The 15,997-nt window shown below is 41.8% G+C and overlaps 1 protein-coding gene across 2 annotated transcripts in view; it reads left to right on the forward strand.

Moving 5' to 3' along the window:
- The first annotated feature begins 4,351 nt into the window (after positions 1–4,351).
- Positions 4,352–15,997, forward strand: part of PIWIL4 (piwi like RNA-mediated gene silencing 4) — a 45,707-nt gene continuing 34,061 nt past the window's right edge. The window contains exons 1-5 of one of the 2 annotated variants that reach the window (XM_040489650.1): positions 4,352–4,488; positions 5,677–5,755; positions 8,506–8,631; positions 10,542–10,756; positions 15,555–15,676. In XM_040489650.1, coding sequence (XP_040345584.1) covers positions 4,420–4,488; positions 5,677–5,755; positions 8,506–8,631; positions 10,542–10,756; positions 15,555–15,676 — 611 coding nt within the window. In that variant the 5' untranslated portion in view covers positions 4,352–4,419. The remainder of the gene's footprint in view (positions 4,489–5,676; positions 5,756–8,505; positions 8,632–10,541; positions 10,757–15,554; positions 15,677–15,997) is intronic. The other variant, XM_040489649.1, reaches the window with a different exon arrangement.

A 15,997-nucleotide genomic window follows, 5' to 3' on the forward strand; every position in this document is an offset into this window, starting at 1 on the left:
AGAGAGAGAGAGAGAGAGAGAGAGAGAGAGAGAGAGAGAGAGAGAGAGAGAGAGAGAGAGAGAGAGAGAGAGAGAATTCCAAGCAGGCTCCACACTATTAGTGCAGATCCTGATGTGGGACTTGATCCCACAAATCGCAAGGTCATGATTGTAAGGTCATGACCAAGAGTTGGACACTTAACTCACCGAGCCACCCACGTGCTGCTTTTTTTGGTGCTGCTTTTACTGCTTTGGTGAAGTGTCTGTTCAAGTCTTTCGCCCATTTTTAAAATTGTGTTTTTCTTAATTTTCAATTTTGAGAATTTTATATATATCCTGGGGAAAAGTCCTTATAAAAATGTGCTTGGCAAATATTTCCTCCCATTTTCTTTGTGGCCTTTTCATCGTCCTTACAGCATCTTACACAGAACAAGGGTACACTTTTGGTAAAGCCCAATTTATCATTTTGTTCTTAGATAGACTGTGCTTTCTATGGTGTATATAAGAACTCTGCCTAATCAAAGGTCATAAATATTTTCTTCTATATCTAATTTCTAGAACATTCCTAGTTTTGCATTTTACATTTAAATCTATATGCATTTTGAATGAATTTTTGTATAAAATGTGAGGGATAGGTAAATTTTCCTTTTCTTGCAGATGGCGAATTGTTTCAGCACCGTTTGGTGAAAAAAATTATCCTTTCTCCACTGACTTGCGTTTAAAATTTGACAAATATCCATTTCTTGTTTTCGTGTTGTGTCTATTTCTGCTTTCGTCCTCATTATTTCCTTTCTTCTTGCATTGAGTGTACTTTGTTCTTTTTCTAGATTCTTAAGATGGAAGTTGTTAGATTACTGTTAAAAAAAAGTGTTTAATGCTACAAATTTTTGTTGAAGCACTCCTTTAGCTGCATCCCCCAATTTTTCATATGTTTTAATTGGTCCTAATTAAAAAAAAAATTTCTTTGAAACTTCCTTCTTGACCCATAGATTATTTACCAGTATGTTATAAAGTTTCTAAATATTTGGATGTCTTCTGGAAGTAACTCCATTTGTTTTCTAGTTGAATCTTACACTGGTCACAGAATATACTTTGTATGATCTCTATTTTTAACAATCCTTTAAAGTTTGTTTTCTAGCCCAGCATCCAGTTTCTCTTGGTTAATATTCCAGATGCACTTGAAAAGAACATATATTCTGCTGCTGTTGAGTGTCCTATAATGTCATTTTAAGTTTTCCCTTTTTTATCCCTGATAATATTTCTTGTTTTGAAGTCTACTCCGTCTGATGGTATAAGTTTGCTAAGTTTGCCAAGGCTGTGCCACAGCTCTAGAGGATAGAAGTCCAAAGTCAAGGTGTGAGTTCCTTCTGAAGGCCACGAGGAAAGGATCTGCTCCAGGATCTCTCGTTGGCTTGTAGACCCAGGTTCTCCCTGTGTCTCTCCACATCATCTTTCTCTTTATGTATCTCTGTGTACATTTTCCCTTTTTACAAGGACACCAGTCATACGGTAGTCAGGCCTACGGTAATGACTTTAACATGATTACCTCCGTAAAGACCTGTTCCTTGGGGCGCCTGGGTGGCACAGTCGGTTAAGCGTCTGGCTTCAGCCAGGTCACGATCTCGTGGTCCGTGAGTTTGAGCCCCACGTCAGGCTCTGGGCTGATGGCTCAGAGCCTGGAGCCTGTTTCCGATTCTGTGTCTCCCTCTCTCTCTGCCCCTCCCCCGTTCATGCTCTGTCTCTCTCTGTCCCAAAAATAAATAAACATTGGAAAAAAAAAAAAAAAAGACCTGCTCCTTAAATCAGATCACATTCTAAGGTACTTAGGGCTAGGATTTCAATGTACAAATGTGGGGGCTCGATTCACCCCAACAGACCGTAGTACAGTTACTCCATTTTTCTTTCAGTTAGGGTTTACATGGTGTACCATTTTCCATTTTTTTTAGCCTATCTACATGCAATATTTAAATCAGGTTCTTTTTATAGACATTTTAATTGTCACATTTAGGCCATTTATATATATATATATATTTTTTTTCAACGTTTATTTATTTTTGGGACAGAGAGAGACAGAGCATGAACGGGGAAGGGGCAGAGAGAGAGGGAGACACAGAATCGGAAACAGGCTCCAGGCTCTGAGCCATCAGCCCAGAGCCCGACGCGGGGCTCGAACTCACGGACTGCGAGATCGTGACCTGGCTGAAGTTGGAAGCTTAACCGACTGCGCCACCCAGGCGCCCCAGGCCATTTATATTTAGTATGATTATTGATATGTTTGGATCAAAATCTACCCTCTGGCTAGGTGTTTTCGATTTGTTCCATCTTTTTTTTTTGTTTTTTGTTTTTTTTTGCTTTCTCGAGTTAATGGAGCATTTTTTATGATTCTATTTTATCTCCATAATTGACTTATTATTTATTTATAACTGTTCTTATAATTTTTTATTGATTGCCATAAGGCTTACTAATATATCAATAACTAGATTCCACCATTAAATCCCGTTATAGTGGTTCCTGCTGCATAGTGTTACCTTACCTTATAATAGTGTATTCCCAATTCCTCCCATTTCTTGGCTATTGTTGGCATGCATTTTATTTTTATGTATGCTATATAAAACAATACATATATGCAACAACACATTGCTACTATTTTTGCTTAGGATTGCTATCTTAGAAAATAAAAATGCAAAAATACGCACTTTATTTTACATTTATTTATTGCTAGACTCTGCATTTCTCTATATAGATTCAATTTTCTGTACAGTCTCATATTTCTTCTACTTAAAGACTTCCTTTTTATATTTCTTAGAGTACAGATTTGCTGGCTTTGAATTCTCCGTTTTTGTTTCTCTGAGAAAGCCTTAATTTCACCCTCCTTTTGAAGATATATTTTCTGGCTTTAGAATTCTAGGTTTACTCTTTTTTTTTTTTTTTTCCTTTGGACACTTTAGAAATGGGACTCCTTTGTCTTCTAGCTTGCTTGGTTTCTGATGAGAAGTTTGATAAGACTCTTTCCTTCTGGCAAGTCGTGGCTGGTTGGAGGCCTCAGTCTCTCACCACATAAATCTTGTTTTGAGGTTGCTTGAATGTCCTCTTGATATGGCCGCTGATATTCCCCAGAACAAGTGATTTAAGAGAGACATTAAGGAGGAAGCTATAGTGTCTTCTGTGACCTACTCACAGAAGTCACGTAGCATCACCTCTGCCACGTTCTCACATAGAAGAGAGTCACTAAGAGAAGCCCGTGCTTCAAGGGAGGGAATTGTACTCAGCCTTCGGAGAGGAAGAGAATCAGAGAATTTGTAGATATACTGAAAAACCACCACACGGTTTAAAGAGTCTCACGCTATAGGGGCTTGTGAAGTCAATTTCCTGCCCTTTCCCTTACCTGTGAAGGTGCTAATTTGATTTCAATGGCTCAGTCATCACTGTTCTTCTGTTCACTGTTCTTACCAGTGGCCCTTTCCATGTGTTAACAGTTACCAGAGTTCCTAACTATCCTTTCCTGAGAGGGTAAAGTATTCTATATATATATACATATATATATATATATATGTATATATATATATGTATGTATATATATATGAACATATATATGAATATATATGAACATATATATGAATATATATAAACATATATATATGAACATATATATGAATATATATAAACATATATATGTATATGTATATATGAACTATACAATGATACACGATTTTTAATGTGAACAGTACACTCTATAAAGTCAAGAAAAGAAAATATCATATAATGTCCTTGCAAACTTAGGGCAGGGAAACTTTTCCTTTGGAAAGACTCCCAAAGCACAAACCGTGGAGCTTTGACTCCATCAAAATCAAGGATCTGGGTTAGATGAAGGGCTTCCTAGTTCAAATTAACACGGAATAGATCGGGGGTAGTTATTTGCAATGTTAAAAAAATAAATAAATAAATAAAATTTCTTCCGGATCGCAAAGAAAAACACGAGAAACCCGATTTTCAAAAAAGGGCAACAGATGAAACAAAAAATGGCAGCAGAGGTAAACGGACAACTCACGGAATGGAAAACGCTGTGGCTGTCACACCTAGGTGTTAACGCACACTAGTGAGCAGAGAGGACGAAAGGAGACCAGAAGTTCGATGCAACCTTACGCACGCAAGACGGGCAAAACCCAGACGGGTGGACGATGCCAAATTTGAGGGGGGTGGTGGAGAGCAAACGGAAGTCCGGGCCTCCCCCTCCCCCCACCCCAGCCACGGGCCATGGGCCACGGGATCCCGGTGGGCGGTGCACGCCCCTCCACCCACGCGCGCCTGCGTTGCGTCTCTCCCCCCGGTGCCCCCCCCCCCCGCCCCCGGCGTCACAGCCTCGCCCTCTGGCCGCCGTGGGACGAATCTCCTGACTGAGACCTCGCTGCCTTTGAAGTCGCTGTGCTCTTGGTGGCGAACATGAGTGGTCGCGCCCGCGTGAAGGCACGAGGCAGGGCCCGCAGCCCCAGCCCCGCGGACGCGCCGTCGGTGTGTAGAACGCGTGGCCGACGCCGTCTCGCTCTCGCCTCTTCTGCCTTCTTCGTGGACAACGCGTCCTTCTGCGCTGACCTCTCCCTGTCTGCTAAGGCGTGGCGTATCTTCCCTTTCCGCTTTGAGCCTTCCCGGGCTTTCTCGCATTTTTCCCTTCTGCGGGGGTGGGGGGGGGGGTCTCATCCGAGGAAGATATTCATGGAGATATTTTGCTTAGCGAAGGGTACTGGGAGCTGGAGGCCGGTGTGTCAGTCTTTCCTACTTTCTGAGCGTTGCTTAATTACTTGACTCGGTTCTAAGTCTCCTGGTAAAAAATTCCTGCACCTTCGATAGTACTCTTATAGGGCATATAGCCTGATATGATTTGTCTCCCCAATTCATGCATAAAAATGAGTAATTTCAAGCACAGATGTGGTTTAGGTTCGATTGCTATTTCTCGACACACAAGGCAGCGAGGTTAAATTGGCTGGCAAATCAGCAACTTTTGAGCAATGTGACTTACTCCTTGTCAGTCCTTCGAGCAGTCTCGTGTACCACAAGTACTCAAAAGTGGGTAGTCTGTGGTCATTGTGCCTTTACTTTCATGGCATTGCTTTCTCTTGACTTCATGCATTTTTTTTTTTTTTTGGCAGTCCAAGATACTTTTCGTCTTGAACAACAAGAAATAGTTACTGCGAGAAGAGAAAATATTAAGGGTTCTCTCCGTCTGTTTTATGAACTAATTTGGGACCCATTTATTCAGGAGAGTCCTCACCCGAGCTAGTGAGCCAGGTCGCCTGGGCCCAGTTTATTTTCTTGCTACTAACGTGTTCATACTGGAGGCCCCACGTGTGGAGGCTGTGAAGGCAGGAGCTGTGTGTGTTCGTGGGTACCACCTTCCGTGTGATGAATTTCCCCGGGCAGGAGAGTCACAGCTGCCTCTCTACACCTCCAGGGTGTGACAGCAGCGTCTGGCTCACAGTCAAGATTAAGGTCTGATAAATGGGGAAAACTATAGCTTGTCCTTGTCCTTTTTTTCTAGAATGGGCAGTCTCTTAGCATCTCTCAAGCGTTTTCCCTGTTAGCATTGGCTCATGGTAATCTGATGACTTAAAACATGATACAGTTCTTATTTTGTGTTAACCTTTGGGTTTATGATTTAACATCTTAAATGTAACCAAGGTGGTTTTTTTCCTCCTATTTTAGCCTACATCTGTTGATATTAGTGCCAGTGAAGCATCCTCTACTGGTGACTTTGCGGGAACAAGCAGGATTTCCCAGACACGTAAGTGCAACCCCGTCTGTCCCATCCGGCTCCTCTCCATCTGAAGGGAACAGGAGTGACCACTCAGCGTTACAGCAGCAGGCTCACTTCTCAAACATCCCATTTACCTTTTCTTGGAGGATCCCGTGTTTGTGTGTTAGGTTTCTTTGGGACTCCCCAAACACAGTCTGCTGCTGAATTTCCTGAGACTGCTTGGTAGTTGGGCGTCCACAGGCACCAGGAATCCAGTTTTCTGATCTTTTCCGTTCACTGAATAATTAAAAAACATTTTTTAAAAATTCTTTATGAGGGGCGCCTGGGTGGCTCAGTTGGTTGAGCGTCCAACTTCGGCTCAGGTCATGATCTCGCAGTTTGTGAGTTTGAGCCCCGTGTCGGGCTCTGTGCTGATGGCTCAGAGCCTGGAACCTGCTTCGGATTCTGTGTGTGTGTGTGTCTCTCTCTCTGTCCCTCCCCCACTCACGCTCTGTCTGTCTGTCTCTCTCTCTCTCTGCCCCTCCTCCACTCACGCTGTCTCTCTCTCTCTCCTTCGGGAATAAATACACATTAAAAAAAATTAAAAAAAAATTCTTTATGATATATGGATGCCCCTGCCACCACCCTGCGGGGATGGAAGAAACCTGGCTTACCTACGGCCACGGCTTTCTTCTTTTTTCCCCACCCATGGTAGACATCACCATTTGATGGCAGCTCTCTTCACTGCAAACCCAGATTTGGCCTCAGGGTCTTGTCAACATGCTACTGCAAGTGGCCGCTATCACAGTGTGGGGTGGCGTGCCCCTACGCTGGTTTGCGAGGGCCGCCGTGACAAAGTACCACAGACTGGGTAGTTTGAACAGTAGAAGAGTGTCATCTCATAATTCTGAAGGCTGGAAGTCCAAACCCACGGCGTCCACGGACTTGGTTTCTTCTGAGGCCTCTCTCCTTGGCTTGTAGATGGCTGTCTTCTCCCTGTGTCTTCACATGGTCTTCCCTCTGTATTTGTCTGTGTCTTGATCTCTTCTTATGAGGACACCAGTCATATTGGATTAGGGCTCATGCTAATGACATCATTTTAGCTTAATTACCTCATCAAAGACTCCGTCTCCAAATACAGTCACATTCTGAGATATTAGGGGTTAGATCTTCAACATATGAATTTTGGGCCACCCAATTCACCCCATTCGACCACTGCCAAAACCTGTTAGCCTTCTCCCTTGCTCTGACTATGAAGTGATTGATTGATTGCTAACAACCATGTAAGCTCGAAGCACTGAGGTGCTCCCAGACTCTGTGAATCAGCAGTCTGTCCACCATCATGTGCCTGGCTCTCTTGTTCTCCACCAGGGTTTTTCCAACTCTACTGAAGGACCGTCTGTGATCTGAGCTCACAGAAGTGACCTGGTCCCTCAGAAGACCTGTTCTGAGAGGCTGCACCTCAGGTCCAGCACTCCTGCCACCATTCAGAGGCTAGTCCAGCTTCTCTTGGGAATTTCTTTGCACGCCTGCTGCCCATCACTTGCGACTAGCAAGTGCTGGAGAGGGATATTTATTTATTTATTTATTTATTTATTTATTTATTTATAAAAATTGTGGCAAAATATACACAATGTAAAATGTACCATCTTAACCATTTTTAATTGTATGACTCCATTGGCATCAAGGACATTCACATTGCTGTGAATCACATCACCAGCGCCAACTCTGAGTGACTTTTTATTTTTTAACCTTACAAAACTGAAACCCTACACTCATAAGGAATAACTCCCCATTTCCCCCTCCCTCTAGCCCCTGGAAACTACCACCTTATGGTAGATTGATTTTTTTAGAAACTACCCAACACCTTTTGAAACCAAGAGCAGTGAAAGATATGGATAATATAGCAAGAATAATTTTTATAAACACCTTTTTAAATTAAATAAGTTTTGTGATTTTCCTGGGAGACTCAGACTCCACTGAGAAGGGGATGAACAGCGGTCTTGAGCAAGTGATGGTGTCATTGGGGGCAGTTGCAGTGACTTTGTCAAAAGACAGTAGTCAACTCAGAGCCCTGGAGATTGGTGATACTATTACTTCCTAGTAATACTACTACACTTACTTTGTGACGATATTCTATATTTTTCTATTTTCATATTGTCTTTGAAGTACCAATGTTGTATCCAAAAAACCAGCATCTCTTCGTACCTGTTTAAACAGAAAATGTTCATTTGGAAACAGATTTGACTTTCATACTTTCCAGAACCTACGAGTAAATAACATGCCCCAAGTGGAAATGCTGGCTTTCATTTCCAAGGGAATGATCTAGAATAAAAACTGATGGCAGTGTTCTGGGCATTTCAGAGTGAGAGATTCAGCTCCAGTCTGGGAAGAGGTTGGTGTAGACAGTCTTAGTCTGTGACTCTTAAGGGTGTTTGTTACACAGGAGTTGAGGGAGGGAGAGCTACCCTCCATAAGTGAGTGTGGAGAGGGGCCTAGGGGATAGAGCTTTTTCTCCATAGCCAAGAGGAGGAGCAGACTAGACCAAAATGTTGTAAGGTAGAATTAACTCATCACTTTGTTATTTCTAGCAAAACGTACCATGCTTCCTTTACAATTGTCAGTTTTTAGGCTGATGACTCCTGTATAGTCATGATTGTTTTCAGCAGTGTGGGCCAGTTTTAATTAAAGCCACAAAAATCTGAGCTTTGGTTATCAACGCACTTTTGATACAGTAGTTGTAAACAATATCACTGGAGAGAAATAGGAGACATTATGGCATTCTCTTCATATTTTAGATGGTGTATCTCCTGGTGATGCAAGATGTCCTTTCATCCAAAGAAGCGGGACAAGCAGACGGGACTTCACGGATCTGGATGTCTGTACCAGAGAGAAATTGGCCCATGTGAGAGATTGCAAAACAGGTACCCTCTCTACACGGTACTTACTTTGTTACCAAAGCTTGCTTAAGGAATTTGAATTTCCAGATCTAAAGTAAACAAGTTTATGTAGTGACTTAAAAGATACTTATTGAACATCTGTTATGTTCAAGGCATTATCGAGACACTAATTGTTTTAGCCTCAATTCTCTCCTTTGTTAGTAGAAATAGTAATATTTCCCCGAAACATTTCACTTGTTCAAAAGATTTTCTACTTCCACCTGGGATAGGGGTTAAAAGAGATGCGCTGTCTCTTTTCCAGCACTTTTCCTAGATGGGAAATAATAACCTCCCTGGACTTAAGCCGTGAAAAGAAAGATCTAGCCTATTTTTGGAATTCCTAACCCAGTTTCCAGACTCACCCTTGAAATTGCACCCAGAGTTGTGCGCACATGCATTTTGAGGAAAGTAGGTCTGTTGTCTTCATTAGATTGTTGAGAGGCTTTGTGTTACTGTCCCAAAAGGTAAGAGAGACTCCCTGAGGCAGATCAGTTTTCTTCAAACTCCTTAAAACCATGCAAAAAAAAATTAAGGGATAGATATATTGTTATCTATATTATAATGTATGTCTAACATACACACGCTAACACAAAAAAATTGAAACTAAGTCTCATGAGACAATGCTTGCCCTTACTCTGGTCCACTCTGTTGCATTCCTGTCATTTCGTAAAACATAATTGGTCATCTCATATATTTCCATAACTTCAGCACTAATGGGTCATGATTACAGTTTGCAAACACTGGTATAGATGATTTCCAAGCGTCTTGCCAGCTCTGATATTCTAGGATGACTCCTCTTTGTCCACGAATATGAGCAGCTAAACTATGTTGCCATTTACCAGGATACAGGAAAAGAAAAGAAAGCTTTTCTTTAATTAAAAGAGCACAATTAGTTAATTCCTTGCTCCTAACAGATATCTACCGTATGTAGAAGCTGAGGAAATAGGCATACATGATGTTTTTTCTTTCTTACCACCTTGGGGGCTCATGTTTCCACTTCCTCCATGAAAGAAAGCAAAATAGTGCCCATTTGGTATAATTTTTTTTTTTTTTTTGTAACATGAACACTGGATGATTCCCTATAAGGAGAAGTTGGAAGTAACTCCGCATTTGTGCCCTCCTAGATTCTGTCCTAGAGGGAATTCATGCCATCTTGAGCACAGAACAGCTATATTGAAGCCAGCTCTGAATTTGTCCTCTAGGTTTTGAAGAAGTGAATCAAAACTTCTGTAAGGGATGTAGTTTCTGGAAGCACACGTGGCCTCCCTGTGTGCAGAAAACAGAAACCCAGAGGCCTTGTCTGTTTTTTACACATAAAAGATGTGTGATTTCTTTTTCTCTCCCCTGTCCTGCCCCTCAGTCTCTTCCCTGGGACTTGTAGAGTGGTGTAACCACTGATTGAACTGTTCCCAGAATTTTCACAAGCATGGGGGTTAACTTTTGATTATCTGGATTTCCGAGGGGCTGGGAGCTGTGTTCACGGAAGAACCGGACATTTCTTTATAATCCAAGAGCAGCATAATTTCAGAGCAGCATCTGAAAATATTACCTGAGCCAGTTTGAATTTCAGACGCAGAGCTGGAAGGCAAGTTTTGGAAGGAGTCCTGGGGTAGTTGAATTCTGACGCTTCTCTTTTCCCAAGGAGAAGAATGTCCGTGTCTTCTCCTATGTACTTATGAGGTCTGCTTTACACATGATCCCTTTTAAATTCCTAAATGTGTGTTTGTAGGACTCTATAAGGTTACCAGGCTATAGGTTGTTAGAGCTTGTCTTGTGTCACTGACACGAGCAACAACTATGCAGGAGCAAATCAAATTGTTAAATGATGCGATCATTATTAGCATGGTGTGATTTTATTTTGGTTTAAAAAAATGTTTTTTATTTGTCTTCTTCAGGTTCCAGTGGAGTGCCTGTGAAGCTGGTCACAAACCTCTTTAATTTAGATTTGCCCCAGGACTGGCAACTATACCAGTATCATGTGACATATGTTCCGGATTTAGAGTCTAGAAGGCTGAGAATTGCTTTGCTTTATAATCATAGGGAACTTTCTAACAGAGCAAAAGCATTTGATGGTGTCATCCTTTTTCTGACACAGAAACTGGAAGAAAAGGTACAGTGTGGTTAATGTTTATACTTGCACACACATGCGTATACTTACACTCATCCATGTATATTTAAGAGGTTAGCTGATTGTCTTAACAGTTGGAATGAGTGTTTCACTCTCTCCTTTCCTCTTTCCTGTTCCCATGCCTGAGAGCAAAAAGATTTCCTAATTAAGACCTCATCAGTAATTGATTTCTTAATTAAGAAGCTGATGATCTGGCATTAAAAAAAATAAGAGCTGTAATACAAACACTGATTTTTTAACTACTACTTTTTTTTTTTAAGGCAAAGTGTCCTTGAAATAGGCATCCTTTTTAAATTTTTCCCCAAATAGATAAGACTTTAAGAAACACCGTATAACCTATGGATGGCTTCAGAGCTTTAAATTTACTCTACATTTTTTGCTCCTACACACTTGTATCTGTGAGTCCAAATAACTTTATATCCGTTTCTGATTCAAAAACTGTCATGTCTTTTATCATATGAAATGAGTTATTGGTACCAGTTTTAAGGATTTGTTTTAATGGTGTGATCATTGAAAATGGCAATTGCATGATTCATATTCTTTTATCCATGTTTTTATACCTTCAACATTTTCACTCCTAAAATATATTGTTATTGACGTTTTTATCATATGCTTTGTTCGGAGGCAGTATTAAAATCACTACAATGGAAACAAACCTCATCAGTAATTGATTTCTTAATTAAGAAGCTGACGACCTGGCATTTAAAAAAAATAAGAGCTGTAATACAAACACTGACTTTTGAACTACTACTTTTTTTTTAAAGGCAACGTGTCCTTGAAATAGGCATCCTTTTTAAACTTTTCCCCAAGTAGACAAGATACAAACCAAAAAGAACCAGTTTTTTTTATAAAAAATTAAAATGGAGCATTGGATTAAAACTTTATGCTTCTATTCCTGAGAAAGCTTAGTCTTTTAGTTCAACATTTTGGACAGGATAATACCAAGGCATAAATTTAAATTTCTGGACTCCACATAAATCTCTGTGCATGTCCTCAAGAAATGCATTCTTTTCGGGACGCCTGGGTGGCGCAGTCGGTTAAGCGTCTGACTTCAGCCAGGTCACGATCTCGCAGTCCGTGAGTTCAAACCCCACATCAGGCTCTGGGCTGATGGCTCAGATCCTGGAGCCTGTTTCCGATTCTGTGTCTCCCTCTCTCTCTGCCCCTCCCCCGTTCATGCTCTGTCTCTCTCTGTCCCAAAAATAAATAAAAAACGTTGAAAAAAAAAAAGAAATGCATTCTTTTCATTTTTAAGAGAGTGAGAGCGCATACACACAGTAGGGGAGAGGTAAAGAGGGAGAGAGAGAGAGACTCTTAAGCAGGCTCCATGCTAAGTGTGGAGCCTGACACAGGGCTTGATCCTACAATTCTGGGATTGTGACTTGTGCCAAAATCAAGAGTCGGTCGCGTAACTGATGGAGCCCCCCAGGTACCTGAACAAATGCATTAATGAGCACTTTGGGGGCTATATCTTTTTACAAGAGCCTAACATTTATAGGAGCTACTTGAGTGATTATTTTCTCTGGATATGGAATTTGAAAGTTGTACCATAGGTTTAAATTTGGTGGCTTGGAAAATGCAGATGTGTAAATTTAGAAACACTTGAATTCATCCTAAGTCCTTACTGATTTAATATTTTGTTCTATGACCAGATGTTGATAGCACGCTAATATGCGGCGCCTCTCATACTTGAACGATATATATTTCAGGTGTATTGTTATAATTAAAAATCATCTTGTTCTTGTACATACATCTGTAGTAACAGTAAATTAGATTTGTTAGTATTATATACCCACCTCGAGTAGTCCAGCTTACTTCAATTGTAACCAAAATGGAGAAATTTTACTCTACAGATGCTCGGAATAAGTTAATATTACTTGTTTCCCATTCAAAATGAGCATGTGGTTTGTACCTTATTGTTGGGGGTGGAATCTAATGAAGAGGCAGCTGAGTAAACACCTAGTGAGACAAGCCAGGCCTATCGATTTTATTTCCCAGACACAGGTGATACGGGATTTAGACAAAAGAGTGTTGTCTTGTACCTTATCGACATATGACCTGCTACCCAGTGACAGTGAACTAGAAATAGTAAAAAGAAATAGTGTCCCAACAAACATGTTACTATGTTCACCTTTGTATTCTGGTCTTCATTTGTCTCAGGCTTGTCCGGCACTCCCATCCATCTTTGCAGGGTGCTCATTTTTGTTCAAAGAGCCCCTTCCACTAATCATTCATTGTACTCCCACACAGTGCAGTTCTAGAAGTCCTGTTCTGTTGCTCCCTGGCCTTCCGCTGTCTTGCAGACCCCATTTGTGTATCTGTGGCCATGACCTGGATGGCTGTCACTAGTCACATCTATTTGCCATTCTTGTGCATTCATTCCGCACTTCGAAGGGGCCTGGTGTGTGACTGCCATCATAGAGGAAACCAGGAAACCGGGACAGATAGAACAAGGTTCTTGTCAAAACACTTCAACTTAGTGCTAAGGTCATTTCCAACTAAATACAGCACAAGGTTATTTATAAATGAATACAGGACAAGGTGACATTATTGAGTGCCTGCTCTGCCAGGCTCTTTATATGTGTGATCTCGTTTAATCCTCTCATCACTCCTGGAGTCTCAGAAAGGTTAAGAATCTTGTCCAAGGTCTTTATAGAGAGGTTGATGAAAGATCGTTCCCAGCAGGATACTTGAAGGGAAGCAATACTGGCTCCTAGGATTTGGATCAATGCAGGGGATGAAGGCGGTTAGAGGGAATTCCGAGACAGAAGGACAGGAAGGAGCAAAGGCACAATGATAGAAGGGGAGGGGCATGTTTTAGAAACTTCTGATCATTCAGGTTTAGCCAGGAAGGAATGGAAGTTGTGCCTCTAACGTAGGGAGAATCTTAAATGTCCCGGTGAGGGCTAGGGACTGCCCTCCATGGACCACTGAAGCCTTTGAGAGAGGGTTTCCCTGAGAGCTGTGTTACATTGCAGTTGCTCTCATCATATCCCATTGAATGGTTGGCAGGAGAAAGGGGGAAGATTGATAAAGTGCCCCTGGAAAACTCTGGGCAGGGTGTCAGAGGGGCTTGAAGAAAGGTACAAAGTGCTGCCATTTATTTAACCTTCCTGAGTGCATGGATAAGGATAAGGATAAGATCAGTGAATTATCTCATGTGATTTTCACAACCTGTGACTTCGGTGAGACTTCCTCCCATTTTAGAGATGGGAAAAGGTCTTAAGGAACTATAGTAGCTTGCTGTATATCACAGGCTGTAAGAGGCCGAGGACCAAGGTTTGTTCAGTTCCCAGTCATGTGCTCTTAAGCCCTGTGGAAAATAACTGGAACAGCTAAACTAGATAAAGGTATTGTCAGTGTAGAAGTGCTAAGACTTGCAAGCCGATTAGCTGGTGGATTGACAAATGAAAGCCCACTCTGGCACCAGCAGCCCTGGCACTGGATGTGTGGGGATGGACGTTAACAGACACAGGAGCCAAGGAGTTGGCATTTGGTAGGGAGGGTATAGGCAGCATTGATGAGTTTGCTTGGAGGGCTGTTAGGAATGCAGATCCCAGATGGAAGTCTGAGTGGGGACCACTGCTGTCACCCCCACACCAGCCCCTCAGCCAATATCCTTGGTTGTCTGAAGCCTTTGTCCTGAAGTCCCTACGGCAGTTTGAGAGCATCATGCCTGCTAGACTTCTCTCGGATGTTGATGAGCTCTTCCTGCATCCACCCCCTTCTGATTTCTCTCAATTTTATTTGAGGAAGAAATCATTTCATGCCCTGGGAAGGGACCTGTTTCTCTTTGTTTCCATACAGTAAACCATTCCTGCCCTATATTTCTGGTTGGACCTGAAAGTGATTGAAATTACACTTTAACTATAGGAAGTAGGGATAAAATACATAAATACCTGTTAATGAGCTGACCTCTTCTGATTCCTTACCCTTCTGAAAGATCCTTGGTCATTGATTTTTATTGACTGATTTGATCATTCTTTTATTCCAAAACCCTGTACCAAGTCCTATCTGGTCTAAAAAGTTTTACATTTCTTGGGGAGCTGGTATAGAAATTTTCATGCATTCATTCTTTTGTTAGAAGATTGTTCCAAATAATGAGAAGCATACGAATTTCTCTAGATGTTTCAAAAAGTAATAAAATCAGATTCTCTATCTGTTTTCATGTCTACTGATTACTCCCCTTTCTCCTCACATTTACTTCCACTCTTGCAAATCTCCTCTCCTTGTGTTTCTTCCTCTATTCTTCTCTGTTCTTCTGTTTTATGAAAAACAGTTGAGAGACTGTCTTTTGGAATCCACAAACCCAGAATGGGCAGGACGGTCCACATATAGGCTTCTGGGTGTCTGTGAACACCCTGAAAATAGGTGTATCATTGTGGCATACAGGTATGTAAAGTTTTCTTGGGACAATGCCTGCAACTTTAATCAGACTCTTGAAGTGATTTGTGACCGGCCCCCCCAAGTTGCCTCTGCTCCCCCCACCAAATAAGATGAAGAAACCTTGCTCTGGATTTCTCTTTGGATCAAGTCTCTGTACCCTAAGCCTGATTTTGATTCTCCATTAAGATCTTCCATTAAGAGGAGAGAAATGTGTTGCTTTTCTAGGATTAGCAAGATAGAAAAATCCTCCAAGTGTAATGTGATTAGATTATTACATTACTAACACCTGCAGTTTTGTTTTGTTAATGCATATTAAATTGTGATGGCTGTATCATATCTAATTTTTCACACCCGGGGACAATCTGGAGTGCCTATTAAGTGCGTCTTTTCCCAGGTCACGGAGTTGTCAAGTGAAACTCACAGAGGCGGGACTGTGAAGATGACTATCACTCTGACAAGGGAGCTGCCGGCAAGTTCCTCCGTGTGCATCCAGGTCTTCAATATCATCTTCAAAAAGTGAGGCACCCCACGTGTTCATTTAATTGAGGCTAGAGACACCTTTCATCACGGAGCCAGGGTGTGACGGCTGTCAGCCATCTCGCGGGCCACCTGTGAGCAGCAGTGTCGTCCGTGGGGCACTTCCCCGTGGACTTTCACGTACGCGTGCAGTACTATGCCCGCAGTCCCTCACAGCCTCTCACTGGCTCCCATCTTGTCATCCAGTGCTCCTTGAGTGGGGACAAAGAGCTTAAGGGTTGTGATGTCTCAGAGATAGCAGCTGTGGGTGGGGGAGGGTTGCCTTTTCCTTACCCTCTCTCACCCTCCACCCCAGGCTTA

Source organism: Herpailurus yagouaroundi, unplaced genomic scaffold (assembly GCF_014898765.1).
Source record: "Herpailurus yagouaroundi ecotype Mexico unplaced genomic scaffold, PumYag 180, whole genome shotgun sequence".
In the NCBI taxonomy this organism is placed as follows: domain Eukaryota; kingdom Metazoa; phylum Chordata; class Mammalia; order Carnivora; family Felidae; genus Herpailurus; species Herpailurus yagouaroundi.